Source organism: Rana temporaria, chromosome 13 (assembly GCF_905171775.1).
Source record: "Rana temporaria chromosome 13, aRanTem1.1, whole genome shotgun sequence".
NCBI lineage: Eukaryota > Metazoa > Chordata > Amphibia > Anura > Ranidae > Rana > Rana temporaria.
The window spans coordinates 107,521,893-107,541,418 of NC_053501.1; the positions used below are offsets into that span (position 1 = coordinate 107,521,893).

A 19,526-nucleotide genomic window follows, 5' to 3' on the forward strand; every position below is an offset into this window, starting at 1 on the left:
CAAATGCTCAGCACTGCCAACTTTTTCCCTATGCAAAGCGAAGAAGGGAAGGATTAAGACGCAGCTTATTTTAAGGGCGCAAAACCCGGCAGACACTTGTCCGTCCTGTCCACATAGGGCCAGATTCCTGTAGTTTCTGCGGCGGCGGCGCGTAAGCCATTTACACTACGCCGCCCCAACTTACAGGAGCAAGTGCTGTATTCCCCAAACACTTGCTCCGTAGTTTGGGGCGGCGTAGTGTAATTGGCCCGGCGTATCCCGGCGTAATTCCAAGGGGGCGGCTTGTATTTAAATTAAGCGCGCCCCCGTGCCGTTTGAACTGCGCTTAAAATAGCCCAGTGCGCATGCTCCAGTTCTCGACGGAAAACGTCAATGATGCCGACGTGTGCGCCATTGATGTAAAGTCGTATTCAAGAACGACTTAGTAAAACGACGTACCCGACGGGAAAAGACGACGCGGACCCGACGCCATACTTAACATGGCATACGTGGGACTGGCGTAAGGTTACCCCTCATATAGCAGGGGTAACCTTACGCTTACGCAAACGACGTAAGCGACGGTTACGCGACGCGATTTTTCGTTCGGGAATCGGCGTATCAGGCTCATTTGCATAAACAAATGAGACCTGAACGTAAACGCCATCTAGCGGCCGGCGGCGAATTACATTTAGGATCCGACAGTGTAAGTGACTTACACCAGTCGGATCCTAGCCTAAATCCGGCGTATCTTGTTTTGTGAATACAAAACAATGATACGCCGGCGGGAAATTCGATTTACGCCGGTGTGTCAGTAGATACACCGGCGTAACTTGTTTGAGAATATGACCCTTGGTCCTTTCGTTGGCCACCACCGGCGTCATCCATAGATGTAAAAAATTGGGCAGCTGTCAGCTCGGCTTAATCTTTTACAGTGAGTTAATTTTCAGCTTAAGTTAAACAGTTTTTCTTTTTTTGCCTTTTGTTTTACTTTCTAAGTAGGTGGTGGTATGTAAGATAAAGCCACCAGGTGGGACTGGTGAAGGTTTTGTTGTGTTGCTCCTCCCAGGGGAAGCACAGAATCGCGGTGGGGAGGGTGGGGGGTGTGAATGGCAGAGGGAAGTATGAGATCTAGGAGGAGGAGGAGGGGGGGGTGAGTATATATAGACAGCAGCATGCTGTGGATCGCATTTGTTGAACCTGCAGAGATTGGGCAGGCAGGCTGACTCAGGGAGCCACCGTTGTACAAAGAGGATATCCCAGACTGACACGTTTAGACTCCTGCTGATCTCATCAACCTTTTTTTTTTTTTTTATTATTCCATCTGAAAATTGCAGAAAGGTGACTGAGCCCCGGGCGTGATCTCTCGTTTTTTTTTGCGTGCAGAATACCTCCGTCTTCTTTTCCTCCTCGTCGTCTGGTCCTCCGACTTAACCCAAAGATGCCCAACTTCTCCGGGAACTGGAAGATGAAATATTCTGAAAATTTCGAGGAGCTCCTGAAGGCGTTGGGTGAGTGAGAGCGCACGTACCGGCGATACGTCTTCCTCGCTGCTTATTGTGTGCCGAGTTAGCCTAGGGCAGCTTTAGGTTTTCGGGTCGGGCGTGATGATCCATAATCCAAGTCTGTAATTTATTAAATTTACCTCCTAGTCCTAATATAGACCTGGAGGATGATAGGCAGATATCAATTTATTTGTATTTCTTTCTAATAGATATCAAGGGAGACATGATATACAGGGGAGACGTGATATACAGGGGGGACGTGATATACAGGGGGGACGTGATATACAAGGGAGACATGATATACAGGGGGGACGTGATATACAGGGGGGACGTGATATACAGGGGGGACGTGATATACAAGGGAGACATGATATACAGGGGGGACGTGATATACAGGGGGGACGTGATATACAAGGGAGACATGATATACAGGGGGGACGTGATATACAGGGGGGACGTGATATACAGGGGAGACGTGATATACAGGGGGGACGTGATATACAAGGGAGACGTGATATACAGGGGGGACGTGATATACAGGGGGGACGTGATATTCAGGGGGGACGTGATATACAGGGGAGATGTGATATACAGGGGGGACGTGATATACAGGGGAGATGTGATATACAAGGGAGACGTGATATACAGGGGGGACGTGATATACAGGGGGGACGTGATATACAAATGAGACGTGATATACAGGGGGGACGTGATATACAGGGGGGACGTGATATACAAATGAGACGTGATATACAGGGGGGACGTGATATACAAGGGAGACGTGATATACAAAGGAGACGTGATATACAGGGGGGACGTGATCTACTACACAAATATCTTGTTCTAAAACAAGAATATCGATAGATTTCTACATATTAGATCATTTTTATTTGTCCTAATACAGATACCAAGACTGGTCTTAATACAGATGCCAAGACTGGTCTTAATACAGATACCGAGACCGGTTCTAATTCAAATACCAAGACCGATCCTAATACTGATACTATGACTGGTCCTAGTACAGATACCAAGACCGGTTCTAGTACAGATACCAAGACTGGTGCTTATATGGATACCAAGACTGGTGCTTATATGGATATCAAGACTCGTTCTAGTACAGATACCAAGACTGGTTCTAATACAGATACCAAGACTGATCCTAATACAGATACCAGGACCAGTCCTAGTACAAATACCTGGACCCGTCCTGATACAGATACCAAGACTGGTCCTAGTACAGATACCAAGACCGGTTCTAATACAGATACAAAGACTGATCCTAATATCTATATTAGGACGGGTCTTCATATTAGTATCAGTACTGGTCCAGATACTGGTACAGATACCAAAACCCGTCCTAATACAGACACCAAGACTGGTCCTGGTACGGATACCAAGATTGGTCCTAGTACAGATATCAAAACCTGTCCTAATACAGGTACAAAGATTGATACTAATATGAAGACCTGTACTAATATAGATATCAGTACTGGTCCTGATACAGATTCCAAGACCCATCCTAATACAGATACCAAGACTGGTCCTAGTACAGATTTATAAACCCGTCCTAATACAGATACCAAGAATACCAAGACTGGTCCTAGTACTAAATTCAAGACTGGTCTTGGTACTGATTTCAAGACTAGTTCTAATGCAGATACCAAGACCATACCTAGTACAGACACCAAGACCCATCCTAATACAGATTCCAAGACCCACCCCAATACAGATACCAAGACAGATATTTAAACCTGTCCTAATACAGACACCAAGAATGATACAAAAATGTTCCTCATAGTAATATGAAGACCTGTACTAATATAGATATCAGTACTGGTCCTGATACAGATACCAAGACCCATCCTAAAACAGATACCAAGGCTGGTCCTGGTATGAATACCAAGACTGGTCCTAGTACTGATTTGAAGACTGATCCTAGTACGGCTTTCAAGACCAGTTCTAATGCAGATACCAAGACCAGACCTAGTACAGACACCAAGACCCATCCTAATACTGAAAACAAGACTGGACCTAGTACAGATATGAAGACCAGTCTAGTACTAATTCCAAAACTGGTCCTAATACAGATACCAAGACTGGTCCTGGTATGGATACCAAGACTGGTCCTAATACAGATCCCAAGACTCGTCTTTATACAGATCCCAAGACTCGTCCTAATACAGATACCAAGACTGGTCCTGGTATGGATACCAAGACTGGTCCTAATACAGATACCAAGACTCGTCCTAATACAGATCCCAAGACTCGTCCTAATACAGATACCAAGACTGGTCCTGGTATGGATACCAAGACTGGACCTAATACAGATACCAAGCTCTCTTGTCATAATACGACTCATCATAATATAGAAGGATTTACATCAAAGAGTTCTATTCGGCACAGACCAAAAAAAATCTCCTTACGTGTTCTGATACATTGATTTTTTTTCATCTCCGTATGGTAATACAAAGACATTAGACGTCTCTATTGCACTCTAATGCACATAATTTATATCTGACATCTTGTCCTAAGGGGGTCTTTAAATCTATACATTGACCGCAGCGCACAGTAACGCTCGGTCATTTGTGATGCGGTTTCATTTATTTAGACCTGCAGCAGGTCCGGGTTTCTTTACACTGCCATGCGCTGGCTGCCAGCACAATGTGAATCGGCTGCCATGACGCAATGCGTGATAGCGCGTGAAATACGGTACGGTCATGCGCCGCGGTGGACCGCAAAGGTCTGAAGTGGCTCCCTTTGCACAAAGGATTGGATCAATATCCCACTCTTCATCCTAACATCAGATTGATCATTCATGTATTGTGCCCTAATATACAGGTCTCAGATTCATATATGCTTATACCTTGCCCCAATTTACAGATGATCAGATCAATATCCAATGACACATCCTATGATATCAAATTGATATTTTATGTCTTGTAATATTCATTGGATTATGGTATGTCCTACCCCCCTCCTAATATACAGATATGGAGAGATCCACCATGTCTGATACATTATCCTAATACACAGATTATCAGATCAATATCCCATACACAGATTATCAGATCAATATCCCATACACAGATAATCAGATCAATATCCCACACACAGATTATCAGATCAATATCCCACACACAGATTATCAGATCAATATCCCATACCCAGATAATCAGATCAATATCCCACACACAGATTATCAGATCAATATCCCATACCCAGATAATCAGATCAATATCCCATACACAGATTATCAGATCAATATCCCATACACAGATTATCAGAGCAATATCCCATACACAGATTATCAGATCAATATCCCACACACAGATTATCAGATCAATATCCCATACACAGATTATCAGATCAATATCCCATACACAGATTATCAGATCAATATCCCATACACAGATAATCAGATCAATATCCCATACACAGATTATCAGATCAATATCCCATATACAGATAATCAGATCAATATCCCATACACAGATTATCAGATCAATATCCCATACACAGATTATCAGATCAATATCCCATACACAGATTATCAGATCAATATCCCATACACAGATTATCAGATCAATATCCCATACACAGATTATCAGAGCAATATCCCATACACAGATTATCAGATCAATATCCCATACACAGATTATCAGAGCAATATCCCATACACAGATATTAGATTGTAATATTCATTCTTCTATATGTCTTACCCCCTACTAATACACAGTCTAGGAGATCCATGTCCAAAACATTATCCTAATAAACAGATAATGAGAACATTGAATCTTACATCTCTTCCTAATACACAGATAATCAGATCAATATTCCACGTATTGATATCAGATTGATATTTGGTATCTTGTAGTATTCATTGGATTATATGTCCTATCCTCTCCCAGTTTACAGATAGGAAGAGCTCCATGTCTGATATATTTATCCTAATACACAGATAATGAGAACATTACACCCCTTCCTAATACAAAGATGATCCGATCAATATCCCACACCACATCCTATGATATTAGATTAATACTTTTACCTTGTAATATTCATTGGATTAATATAAGTCCTAACCTCTCCTAGTACCCAGAGATGAAGAGATCCTTTTACCTTATTATAATCCAATTAATATTACAAGTTCTACCCTCTCCTAATACCCAGAGATGACTCTCCTAGTACCCAGAGATGACTCTCCTAGTACCCAGAGATGAAGAGATACCTTTACCTTATATTAATACAATGAATATGACACGTCTTACCCTCTAGTAATACCCAGAGATGAAGAGATCCTTTTACCTTATATTAATCCAATGAATATTTCAAGTCTTACCTTCTCATAGTACCCAGAGATAACTCTCCTAGTACCCAGAGATGACTCTCCTAGTACCCAGAGATGACTCTCCTAGTACCCAGAGATGACTCTCCTAGTACCCAGAGATGACTCTCCTAGTACCCAGAGATGAAAAGATACCTTTACCTTTTATTAATCCAATGAATATTACAAGTCTTACCCTCTCCTAATACCCAGAGATGAAGAGATACCTTTACCCTATATTAATCCAATGAATATTACAAGTCTTACCTTCTCCTAGTACCCAGAGATGACTCTCCTAGTACCCAGAGATGAAGAGAAACCTTTACCTTATATTAATCCAATGAATACTACAAGTCCTACCCTCTCCTAATACCCAGAGATGAAGAGATACCTTTTCCTTATATTAATCCAATGAATATTACAGGTCTTACCTTCTCCTAGTACCCAGAGATGAAGAGATCCATGTCTGAGACATTATTATTTTACACAGATACTTCCTAAAATCAGGTTGATTGATCGTTCATATATTGTAAACTAATACACAGATAATCAGATCAATATCCAATGCCTAGATATGAGATTGACATTTCATATCTTGTAATAATTATTAGATTGCGCTATGTCCTCCCCTTTCCTAATACACAGACATGAAGAAATCCTTGTCTGATATATTATCCTAATACACAGATTATGAGAACATTGAATCCTATACATCTTCCTAATGCACAGATAATCAGATCAATTGCCTCATGCCTCATTCTAGGATATTAGAGTGATACTTTCTGCTTTGTAATACTCATTGGATTAATATAGATCCTACCCTCCCCTAATACACAGAGGTGAAGAGTTCTATGTCTAATGCATTATCCTAATTCTTAGATAATGAGAACATTGAATCCTATACCTCTTACTAATACACAGACAATCAGATCAATACCCCATGCCTTGTCCTAGCCTATCAGATTGATACTATTTACCATGTAATAATCATTGGATTAATATGCATCCTACTCTCTCCTAATACCCAGAGATGAAAAGATAATTTTACCTTATATCAATCCAATGAATATTACAAGTCCTACCCTCTCCTAATACCCAGAGATGAAAATATACTTTTACCTTATATGAATCCAATGAATATTACAAGTTCTACTCTCTCCTAATACCCAGAAATGAAAAGATATTTTTTACCTTATATGAATCCAATGAATATTACAAGTTCTAACCTCTCCTAATACCCAGAGATGAAGAGATCATTTTACCATATATTAATCCAACGAATATTACAAGTTCTAACCTCTCATAATACCCAGAGATGAAGAGATACATTTACCTTATATGAATCCAATGAATATTACAAGTTCTAACCTCTCCTAATACCCAGAGATGAAGAGATACCTTTACCTTATATTAATCCAATGAATATTACAAGTTCTAACCTCTCCTAATACCCAGAGATGAAGAGATCATTTTACCATATATTAATCCAACGATTACAAGTCCTACCCTCTCCTAATACCCAGAGATGAAGAGATCCATGTCTGATACATTATTCTTTTACACAGATACATCAGATTGTTCATATATTGTGAGCTAATACACAATTAATCAGATCAATACCCCATGCCTTGTCCTAGCATATCAGATTGACTTGATTATTAACCATGTAATATTCATTGGATTAATATGCATCCTACCCTCTCCTAATACACAGAGATGAAGAGATCAATGTCTGATACATTATTCTGATACACAGATACATTCTAACATCAGATTGATCATACATTATATTATGACCTAATACACAGGTGATTAGATCAATATCCCATCCTAAGATATCAGATTGATACTTCATACCGTGTAATGTGCATTTGATTACTATATCTCCTAACCTCTCCTAATACACAGAGATGAAGAGATCAATGTCTGATGCATTATGAAAACGTTGAATCTTATACTTCTTTCTAATACACAGATGATGCCTCATCCTATGATATCAGATTAATACTTATTTCCTTGTAACATTCATTGGATTAGTATATGTCATAACCTCTCCTAATACCCAGAGATGAAGAGATCCGTGTCTGATACATTATTCTAATACATCCTAACATCAAATTGATCATTCCTATATTGTGACCTAATACACAGATGATTAGATCAATATGCCATCTTAAGATATCAGATTGATACTTCATACCTTGTAACATTCATTGGATTAGTATATGTCCTAAACTCTCCTAATACACAGGGATGAAGAGATCAATGTCTGATGCATTATTTTAACACACAGACAATGAGAAAGCTGAATCTTATACTTCTTTCTAATACACAGACGATGCCTCATCCTATGATATCAGATGGATACTTTTTTCCTTGTAATGTTCGTTGGATTAGTATATGTCCTAAGCTCTCCTAATACACAGAGATGAAGAGATCCATGTCTGATACATTATTCTAATACATGGATTGTGTCAGCAGATAAAAGGCTTGAACTGGCTCTCATATCTGCGTTACTGAGAGAAGAACATTATATTGCAAGCTCCTTTATCACAAAGGTTGATGTACACTATATGGTGAAAAGTATGTGAGTCGTTCCCCCCCCCCCCCGGTCTGTACATCTGCTGTGCCCATTTTGAGGGGTTCCCACCATCCCTGTGCTGAGTTCCCAGGTCTGTACACCTGATGTGCCCATTGTGGGGGGTTCCCACCATCCCTGTGCTGAGTTCCCAGATATGTACACCTGCTGTGCCCATTACGAGGGGTTCCCACCATCCCTACACTGAGATCTTAGGTCTTTACACCTGCTGTGCCCATTATGAGGGGTTCCCACCAAACCTGTGCTGAGTTCCCAGGTCTGTTCACTTGCTGTACCCGTTATGAGGGGTCCCACCATCCCTGTGCTGAGTTTTCAGGTCTCTATACCTGCTGTGCCCATTATGAGGAGTTCCCACCATCCCTGTGCTGAGTTCCCAGGTCTGTACACCTGCTGTGTCCATTATGAGGGGTTCCCACCATCCCTGTGCTGAGTTCCCAGGTCTGTACACCTGCTGTGCCCATTATGAGGAGTTCCCACCATCCCTGTGCTGAGTTCCCAGGTCTCTATACCTGCTGTGCCCATTATGAGGGGTTCCCACCATCCCTGTGCTGGGTTTCTGGATTTGTACACCTGCTGTGCCCATTATGAGGGGTTCCCACCATCCCTGTGCTGAGTTCCTGGGTCTGTACACCTGCTGTGCCCATTATGAGGGGTTCCCACCATCCCTGTGCTGAGTTCCCGGGTCTGTACACCTGCTGTGCCCATTATGAGGGGTTCCCACCATCCCTGTGCTGAGTTCCCGGGTCTGTACACCTGCTGTGCCCATTACGAGGGGTTCCCACCATCCCTACACTGAGATCCCAGGTCTGCACACCTGCTGCACCCATTATGAGGGGTTCCCACCATCCCTAAGCTGACCTTCTGGGTCTGCAAACCTACTTTGCCCAGTATGAGGAGAAATGTGGGTGGGAACACCCTAAACCCACAGGTGGACAGGAACAAAGTCGGGAGTTTGGATCACAATTGGTGCTCCATTTAATCCCATAGAGATCTTACTTTTGGAATATCCAAGACCTATAGGAAGTCAAGAGATGGCTCACTAAGCTGACCGAGCGCCACCTATACCTAAAATATCACTTTCGGGTGGAATATTTCCCCCGGCGATTGTTTCCTATCGTGATATCCTCAGCCCATGAGCTTGCAAGTACCTGGAAGCACATGCTCTTGAAATATACAGTATTATATATCTAGCTTTTAGATTTGTTGCCTATATTCAGGATATATTCAGGATATATTCAGGATATATTCGGGATATATTCAGGATATTTTCAGGATATATTCAGGATATTTTCAGGATATATTCAGGATATTTTCAGGATATATTCAGGATATATTCAGGCTTTATTCAGGATATATTCAGGATATATTCAGGATATATTCAGGATATATTCACAATATTTTCAGGATATATTCAGGATATATTCAGGATATTTTCAGGATATATTTAGGATATATTTAGGGCATATTTGGGATATATTCAGGATATATTCAGGATATTTTCAGGATATATTCAGGATATATTCAGAATATTTTCAGGATATATTTAGGATATTTTCAGGATATATTTAGGATATATTCAGGCTTTATTCAGGCTTTATTCAGGATATATTCAGGATATATTCATGATATTTTCAGGATATATTCACGATATTTTCAGGATATATTTAGGATATATTCAGGACATATTTGGGATATATTCAGGATATATTCAGGATATTTTCAGGCTATATTAAGGATATATTCAGAATATTTTCTGGATATATTCAGGATATTTTCAGGATATATTCAGGATATATTCAGGCTTTATTCAGGATATTTTCAGGATATATTCGGGATATATTCAGAATATTTTCAGGATATATTCAGGATATTTTCAGGATATATTCAGGATATATTCAGGCTTTATTCAGGCTTTATTCAGGATATATTCATGATATTTTCAGGATATATTCAGGATATTTTCAGGATATATTTAGGATATATTCAGGCTTTATTCAGGCTTTATTCAGGATATTTTCAGGATATATTCAGCTTGATCTCCTATAGAAAGATTTTCCCCTTTCCAAACCCACAGAGCTCACACTTCCTCCCACATTGTGATGCAAACACCCCGTGCACTTGGTCTGAAGAAGACGTCTCTCTTAAGTTGCTAATGAGTTACATTGTAACGCGATTCATTCCAAATAACAAGCCTGCCCTCCCCAGTGTCAGGGAAATTTCGATTTGAACGGGGGATGTACACGAGTTTGGCAGCTGCAGATGATCGACTTGTGGAATAGTTTGTGCTCTGAAATTCCACATACAATCATAGGACGTGTTACACTCCCTATTAATGTATCCATACCGGTGATCAGTCTTTGTCAAATTTTACCCAAATTTTACCCTTCCAGGATTAGTCCATTGGGGGGTAATTAGAAAAATGCCCCTTACATTGGTGGTCTGTAGGAAGAATGTTCCTTACATTGGTGATCAGTGGGAAGAATGTCCCTTACATTGGTGATCAGTGGGAAGAATGTTCCTTACATTGGTGATCAGTGGGAAGAATGTCCCTTACATTGGTGATCAGTGGGAAGAATGTTCCTTACATTGGTGATCAGTGGGAAGAATGTCTCTTACTTTGGTGATCAGTGAGAAGAATGTCCCTTACATTGGTGATCAGTGAGAAGAATGTTCCTTACATTGGTGATCAGTGGGAAGAATGTCTCTTACTTTGGTGATCAGTGAGAAGAATGTCCCTTACATTGGTGATCAGTGAGAAGAATGTCCCTTACATTGGTGATCAGTGGGAAGAATGTCCCTTACATTGGTGATCAGTGGGAAGAATGTTCCTTACATTGGTGATCAGTGAGAAGAATGTCCCTTACATTGGTGATCAGTGGGAAGAATGTCCCTTACATTGGTGATCAGTGAGAAGAATGTCCCTTATATTGGTGATCAGTGAGAAGAATGTCCCTTACATTGGTGATCAGTGAGAAGAATGTCCCTTACATTGGTGATCAGTGAGAAGAATGTCCCTTATATTGGTGATCAGTGAGAAGAATGTTCCTTACATTGGTGATCAGTGGGAAGAATGTCCCTTACATTGGTGATCAGTGGGAAGAATGTCCCTTACATTGGTGATCAGTGAGAAGAATGTTCCTTACATTGGTAATCAGTGAGAAGAATGATCCTTACATTGGTGATCAGTGGGAAGAATGTCCCTTACATTGGTGATCAGTGAGAAGAATGTCCCTTACATTGGTGATCAGTGGGAAGAATGTCCCTTACATTGGTGATCAGTGGGAAGAATGTCCCTTACATTGGTGATCAGTGAGAAGAATGTTCCTTACATTGGTGATCAGTGGGAAGAATGTCCCTTACATTGGTAATCAGTGAGAAGAATGATCCTTACATTGGTGATCAGTGGGAAGAATGTCCCTTACATTGGTGATCAGTGAGAAGAATGTCCCTTACATTGGTGATCAGTGGGAAGAATGTTCCTTACATTGGTGATCAGTGAGAAGAATGTCCCTTACATTGGTAATCAGTGAGAAGAATGATCCTTACATTGGTGATCAGTGGGAAGAATGTCCCTTACATTGGTGATCAGTGAGAAGAATGTCCCTTACATTGGTGATCAGTGGGAAGAATGTTCCTTACATTGGTGATCAGTGAGAAGAATGTCCCTTACATTGGTGATCAGTGGGAAGAATGTCCCTTACATTGGTGATCAGTGGGAAGAATGTCCCTTACATTGGTGATCAGTGAGAAGAATGTTCCTTACATTGGTAATCAGTGAGAAGAATGATCCTTACATTGGTGATCAGTGGGAAGAATGTCCCTTACATTGGTGATCAGTGAGAAGAATGTTCCTTACATTGGTGATCAGTGGGAAGAATGTTCCTTACATTGGTGATCAGTGAGAAGAATTTTCCTTACATTGGTGATCAGTGAGAAGAATGTTCCTTACATTGGTAATCAGTGAGAAGAATGATCCTTACATTGGTGATCAGTGGGAAGAATGCTCCTTACATTGGTGATCAGTGAGAAGAATGTCCCTTACATTGGTGATCAGTGAGAAGAATGTTCCTTACATTGGTGATCAGTGAGAAGAATTTTCCTTACATTGGTGATCAGTGAGAAGAATGTTCCTTACATTGGTAATCAGTGAGAAGAATGATCCTTACATTGGTGATCAGTGGGAAGAATGTCCCTTACATTGGTGATCAGTGAGAAGAATGTCCCTTACATTGGTGATCAGTGGGAAGAATGTCCCTTACATTGGTGATCAGTGAGAAGAATGCTCCTTACATTGGTGATCAGTGGGAAGAATGTCCCTTACATTGGTGATCAGTGAGAAGAATGTCCCTTACATTGGTGATCAGTGGGAAGAATGTCCCTTATATTGGTGATCAGTGAGAAGAATGTTCCTTACATTGGTGATCAGTGGGAAGAATGTCCCTTATATTGGTGATCAGTGAGAAGAATGTTCCTTACATTGGTGATCAGTGGGAAGAATGTCCCTTATATTGGTGATCAGTGAGAAGAAAGTCCCTTACATTGGTGATCAGTGGGAAGAATGTCCCTTACATTGGTGATCAGTGAGAAGAATGTCCCTTACATTGGTGATCAGTTGGAAGAATGTTCCTTACATTGGTGATCAGTGAGAAGAATGTTCCTTACATTGGGGATCAGTGGGAAGAATGTTCCTTACATTGGTGATCAGTGGGAAGAATGTTCCTTACATTGGTGATCAGTGGGAAGAATGTCCCTTACATTGGTGATCAGTGAGAAGAATGCTCCTTACATTGGTGATCAGTGGGAAGAATGTTCCTTACATTGGTGATCAGTGAGAAGAATGTTCCTTACATTGGTGATCAGTGGGAAGAATGTTCCTTACATTGGTGATCAGTGAGAAGAATGTTCCTTACATTGGTGATCAGTGAGAAGAATTTTCCTTACATTGGTGATCAGTGAGAAGAATGTCCCTTACATTGGTGATCAGTGAGAAGAATGTCCCTTACATTGGTGATCAGTGGGAAGAATGTTCCTTACATTGGTGATCAGTGAGAAGAATGTCCCTTACATTGGTGATCAGTGAGAAGAATGTCCCTTACATTGGTGATCAGTGAGAAGAATGTCCCTTACATTGGTGATCAGTGAGAAGAATGTCCCTTACATTGGTGATCAGTGAGAAGAATGTCCCTTACATTGGTGATCAGTGGGAAGAATGTCCCTTACATTGGTGATCAGTGAGAAGAATGTCCCTTACATTGGTGATCAGTGGGAAGAATGTTCCTTACATTGGTGATCAGTGAGAAGAATGTCCCTTACATTGGTGATCAGTGGGAAGAATGTTCCTTACATTGGTGATCAGTGAGAAGAATGCTCCTTACATTGGTGATCAGTGAGAAGAATGTCCCTTACATTGGTGATCAGTGAGAAGAATGTCCCTTACATTGGTGATCAGTGGGAAGAATGTCCCTTACATTGGTGATCAGTGGGAAGAATGTCCCTTACATTGGTGATCAATGAGAAGAATGTCCCTTACATTGGTGATCAGTGAGAAGAATGTCCCTTACATTGGTGATCAGTGAGAAGAATGTCCCTTACATTGGTGATCAGTGAGAAGAATGCCCCTTCCATTATTATGAATTGAGTGATCTCAGCCAGTCTTGGAGGTTCAGGAAACATTCAGAAGCTTCCACATTCCCTGTAAACTCCTCGAGATATGAAAGCCGAGGGAAGGTTTTGTTTTATTAGGATTGTTTGGCGAAGTCGGGGAAAAGCATCTGGAGTTCCGGGGAAATTTGTGATCTCACTTTATGGCTCGTCTGTTCCGCACATTGCCAAATCCCATGCTTCTGATTGGCTGTCACGGGACACCATAGCTCCTTAACACTTTCCTTCACCCTTAAAGGGTCACTCCACCCCAAAATGATGTTTCAGCGTTTGGTGGTTGCTGGAGAGTTACACAGATTCCCGAGTCTGCGCCCTTAAAGTGCGCGTTATAAGGGTCTCCTACCATTCCTATTTTAATTATGGAGAATGTAAGGGGAGGAGCTGGGACACACGGCGGTGGGCGGGGACACCTGAAACTCCATAGTGGTCAGGAATGATGGCAAGGAGCTTCTCGCTTTAGCTGTATCCCAACCATAGAAGCTAGGGACTGACTCCGCCCACCCGGCCCCGCCCATAACAACATCACTTTTATGAGTGCGGTGACTACGCAAAGGGACCTTGATAGAAATACCAATCAGAATGAGCCACGTCTCCAGTAGGCACAGATCTAAGGATGCAAAACCTATATGTAGGCAGGGGCGGGGCCTATTGCTATGCAAATACCGACTTTCATAAAGTCATACCCTCATAAGTCATAGGGGGGCGTTACCCAGTGTGGTCTGTATGCAAATAGAGCATGTCTAAGAGCGCCCTCTACTGCCATCAAGGTATTCTGCTCTTTGCATAACTCCTCCCACGGCTTGCATCATCTATCCCTTTCCTGCCCAGCCTGATTGTCCCTGGCTCCACCCATTTTCTTCACTAGATTTCAGCTCTGCCAATCATACAGGATCAGAATCACATGTGGGCATTACCCAGGGTATGCAAATACAGCCTGCCTAAGAGCGCCCTCTACTGCCATCAAGACAATCTCCTTTTTGCATAACTCCTTCCACTGCTTGCATCATCTTAGCACTTTCCTGCCCAGCCTGATTGTCCCTGGCCCCGCCCCTATTCCTTCACTAGATTCCAGTTCTTCCAATCATACAGGATCAGCATCACATGTGGGCGTTGCCCAGGGTGGTCCATATGCAAATACAGCCTGCTTAAGAGCGCCCTCTAGTGCCATAAAGGCTCTTTACATAACTCCTCCCACTGCTTGCATCATCTATCCCTTTCCTGCCCAGCCTGATGGTCCCTAGCTCCGCCCATTTTATTCATTAGATTTCAGTTCTACCAATCATACAGGACCAGCATCACATGTGGGCGTGGTCCATATGCAAATACAGCCTGCTTAAAAACGCCCTCTAGTGCCATCAAGGCTTTTTGCTTTTCAAATAACTCCTCCCACTGCTTGCATCATCTTAGCACTTTCCTGCCCAGCCTGATTGTCCCTGGCTCCGCCCATTTTCTTCACTAGATTTAAATTCTACCAATCATACAGGATCAGCATCACATGTGTGCATTACCCAGGGCGGTCCATATGCAAAAACAGCCTGCTTAAGAGCGCCCTCTAATGCCATCAAGACATTCTGCTCTTTGCATAACTCCTCCCACCGCTTTTCATCAGGGGCTCCTCTTGGGAGGAGTACTGAGGCAGGGGGGCTGTGTTAGTTTTAGGCCCCTCCCACCTCTCATGATCTGCTTTCAATGCATCACATGTGGGCATTACCCAGGGCGGTCCATATGCAAATACAGCCTGCTTAAGAGCGCCCTCTAACGCTATCACGACATTCTGCTCTTTGCATAACTCCTCCCACCGCTTTTCATCAGGGGCTCCTCTTGGGAGGAGTACTGAGGCAGGGGGGCTGTGTTCATTTTAGGCCCCTCCCACCTCTCATGATCTACTTTCAATGCATAGAGAGGCACAGAGGCCTTACCAGATCTAAAATATGACATTAAATAAAAATCGAAAAATTTAAAAAACAACGTAATCTACATGTGGATCAGGACAGGAAGAAGGAACCAGGGGATGAAATATATAAAGCAGGGTGAACTTTAGACTAACGGCATGCTATAACGACACATCGAGGGGCCACTTTATCATGCCGTAAGCGCACCAAATAAACGACATTTAAAAACGTGTCTGCGGTCGGTCTCTGATGTCCGACACGCCCCTTCGCCCCCCCCGCTTCACGCCCCGGTAAGGTCGACGATCCGGGTCAGCCGGGTCCGTTTTCCTCGCCGCCCGGGTGAACGCCATGAATAAAATATCAGCCGAGGCATTTAATATGGAAACGTACACTTCCTTCCCTCGAAGGAGAATATTTCTATCACTAACCCCCCCCCCCGCGTCCATCGCGTTACGGATATCTCTGTATTGTAGCCTGGAGGGGGATGGGGGGGGCGCGGCGGCGGCAGCCATGTTTTATTGCTCCGGTCAACGAGCAGTGTATCCCTTTCCATCAGCGCTGCTCTATCCCTGGAGGAAGCCGGCGCGGGTTTTCTGCCAGCAATCATTCTGGAAAAGCCGCCGTCGCCTGATTTATGGCGGGATAAAGTCATGTAACCCGAACTGTATGTATTTATTACCGCGGTGTGCCCCCCCCCCCCTTTTCAGCTGTCATTTTTAGATCTGGAAATCCCTGAATCCTATAGAATACATTCAGGCTTCCTGGCTTACTGAAATGCATGCCAAGTAACACCAGCATTCATCTGCTCTGCTCTCCAGAAGGACGGCACCATCTTTGCTCAGGCATCATCCAGGGTCATCATCTACTTTCTGGGCTCAGAGGTGAGGCGATCACAGTTCTTGGCTGTGTTCACAAATGTCTGACGCAGATCAGCCCCCTGACTGCAGCCTGTCAGCTTGTGACTAGCAGTGATCCCTGGGGGGGGAGGGGAGACTGAGGAAATGCTTCCTCCTGCCTGCAGCAGACTGGTGACATCATCTCAGCCCAGGAGAAGTCACTTGATTGCGCTCAAGGATGGCTTTTGAATGACGAGCTTCACAGGGGAATGATGGTGACGTGTCAGGAATGTATGTAAAGTTACCGACAGGTCCTCTCTGATTGGTGGGACTTGAAGGCTGTGATTGGTTTTTATCTTCTGCTGGGCGATAAGACTGAATACCTACCTACCTGCCCAGTTATTGTATGTAGCCCGAGGAGCCCCAACACTCCCCAGTGGATTATTAATATAATAAATTATAATATAATAATAGTATAACATAATATAATATAGTATATTGTAACATAATATAATATCATTTTAAAAATATATTATAATAATAATAATAATAATAATAATAATAAAAATAATAATAATCATAATATAACATAATATAATATACATTTAAAAATATATTATAATAATAATAATAATAATAATAATAGTATAATATAATATAGTATATTGTAACATAATATAATATAAATGTAAAAATATATTATAATATAATAATAATAATAATAATAATAATAATAATAATAATAATAATAATAATAATAATCATAATATAACATAATATAATATAAATTTAAAAATATATAATAATAATAATAATAATAATAATAATAATAATAATAATAATCATAATATAACATAATATAATATAAATTTAAAAATATATAATAATAATAATAATAATAATAATAATCATAATATAACATAATATAATATAAATTTAAAAATATATTATAATATATTATAATATAATAATAATAATAATAATAATAATAATAATAATAATAATAATAATAATGATGATATAATATAATATAATATAAATTTAAAAATATATTATAATATAATAATAATAATAATAATAATAATAATAATAATAATAATAATAATAATAATAGTATAACATAATATAATATACATTTTAAAATATATTATAATATAATAATAATAATAATAATAATAATAATAATAATAATAATAATAATAATAGTATAACATAATATAATATACATTTAAAAATATATTATTATAATAATAATAAGAAGAATAATAATAATAATAATAATAATAATAATAGTATAATATAATATAGTATATTGTAACATAATATAATATAAATTTAAAAATATATTATAATATAATAATAATAATAATAATAATAATAATAATAATAATAATAGTATAACATAATATAAAATAAATTTAAAAATATATTATAATATAATAATAATTATAATTATAATAATAGTACAACATAATATAATATAGTATATTGTAACACAATATAATATAAATGTAAAACGTAAAATTTTTTTTTTTTTTTAAATAATAATAATAAATAAACTTTATTTTATATAGCGCCTTTAAAGGAGGCCTCTCAAAGCGCTTTACAATGTAACATTCTGTAGTATAATATAATAGTATAATTCAATGTATTATCATATATTATAATGTAGTATAGAATAACGCAACACAATGGTATATAGAATAATATATTATAACATCCTTTAATATAATATAATATAAATATATATATTTTTATAATATAACATACAATTCTGTAGTATAATACAATATAATAGTATAATGTGATATATTATAATAGAATATAATCTAGCATAGTATTATTGCAATACAATATTATATAAAATAATATATTATAACATCATATAATATAAAATATTATAATATATTATAATATAACATAACATAGTATAATATAATATAAAATATAAAAAAATATAATAATATAAGCTAGTATAATATAACATAATATAAAATAATATAACATAACATAATATAATCTAGTATAACATAATATAGTGTTGTATATGGCCTGGTATGAGCCTCTTGCAGTCCCTATATAGCAGAGCTCAGACTAGGAGAAGAAGAAGCAGCACAAGGACTATGCTGATAGGAGGAGAGAGCAGAGTGACAGAGCAATCACGCTGCTGCTTCTCCTTTCATTGTCCAGTCACAGGTTGGGGGGAAGGGACGAGACCTGTAAGTGTTTCTTAATTCGCAGCAGAGACCAATCGGGTCTCCTCCCCTGCCAGACAGGGCTGTGCTGTGTGGCAGAGCTGTGTAAATCTCAGGACTGGATGGACAGAACTACAAATCCTTTGCCAGGTGAAGCCTCTCCCTCGTCTGTATTTGCCCCCGGAGCTCCGCCCCAGTGCGTTCCGTAGTGTAGGATGCCCCCCACCGATGGGATAAGTAGAGATCCCCCCCTGCGGTGCGTCGCGGAGACGGCACGGAACAGGTGCAGAGCGCGGATCGCCCCCTTCTCCCATGGACAGCGGGTTGCCGGTGGAGCGATTGGCAGAAGGTTGGCCCCAGACCCGAGGGGGGGGGGGCAGAGGGCTGCCAGCTGGAGACACGCCGGCTGTTTTGAGTTACGGCTTCGACACGCATTCCCCGCTGAGAGGGAAAATAGAGATTTTTTTTCACCGCCGGGCCCCTCCGGCCGCCCCCCGAAACTTAATGGGATTTAATTGTTCCGCGGCAAGACGCGGCG

The 19,526-nt window shown here is 40.3% G+C and overlaps 1 protein-coding gene across 1 annotated transcript in view; it reads left to right on the plus strand.

Annotated features, from left to right (window-relative positions):
- The first annotated feature begins 1,156 nt into the window (after nucleotides 1-1,156).
- Nucleotides 1,157-19,526, plus strand: part of CRABP2 (cellular retinoic acid binding protein 2) — a 55,110-nt gene continuing 36,740 nt past the window's right edge. Inside the window, exon 1 of the mRNA XM_040332172.1 lies at nucleotides 1,157-1,487. Coding sequence (XP_040188106.1) covers nucleotides 1,418-1,487 — 70 coding nt within the window. The 5' untranslated portion in view covers nucleotides 1,157-1,417. The remainder of the gene's footprint in view (nucleotides 1,488-19,526) is intronic.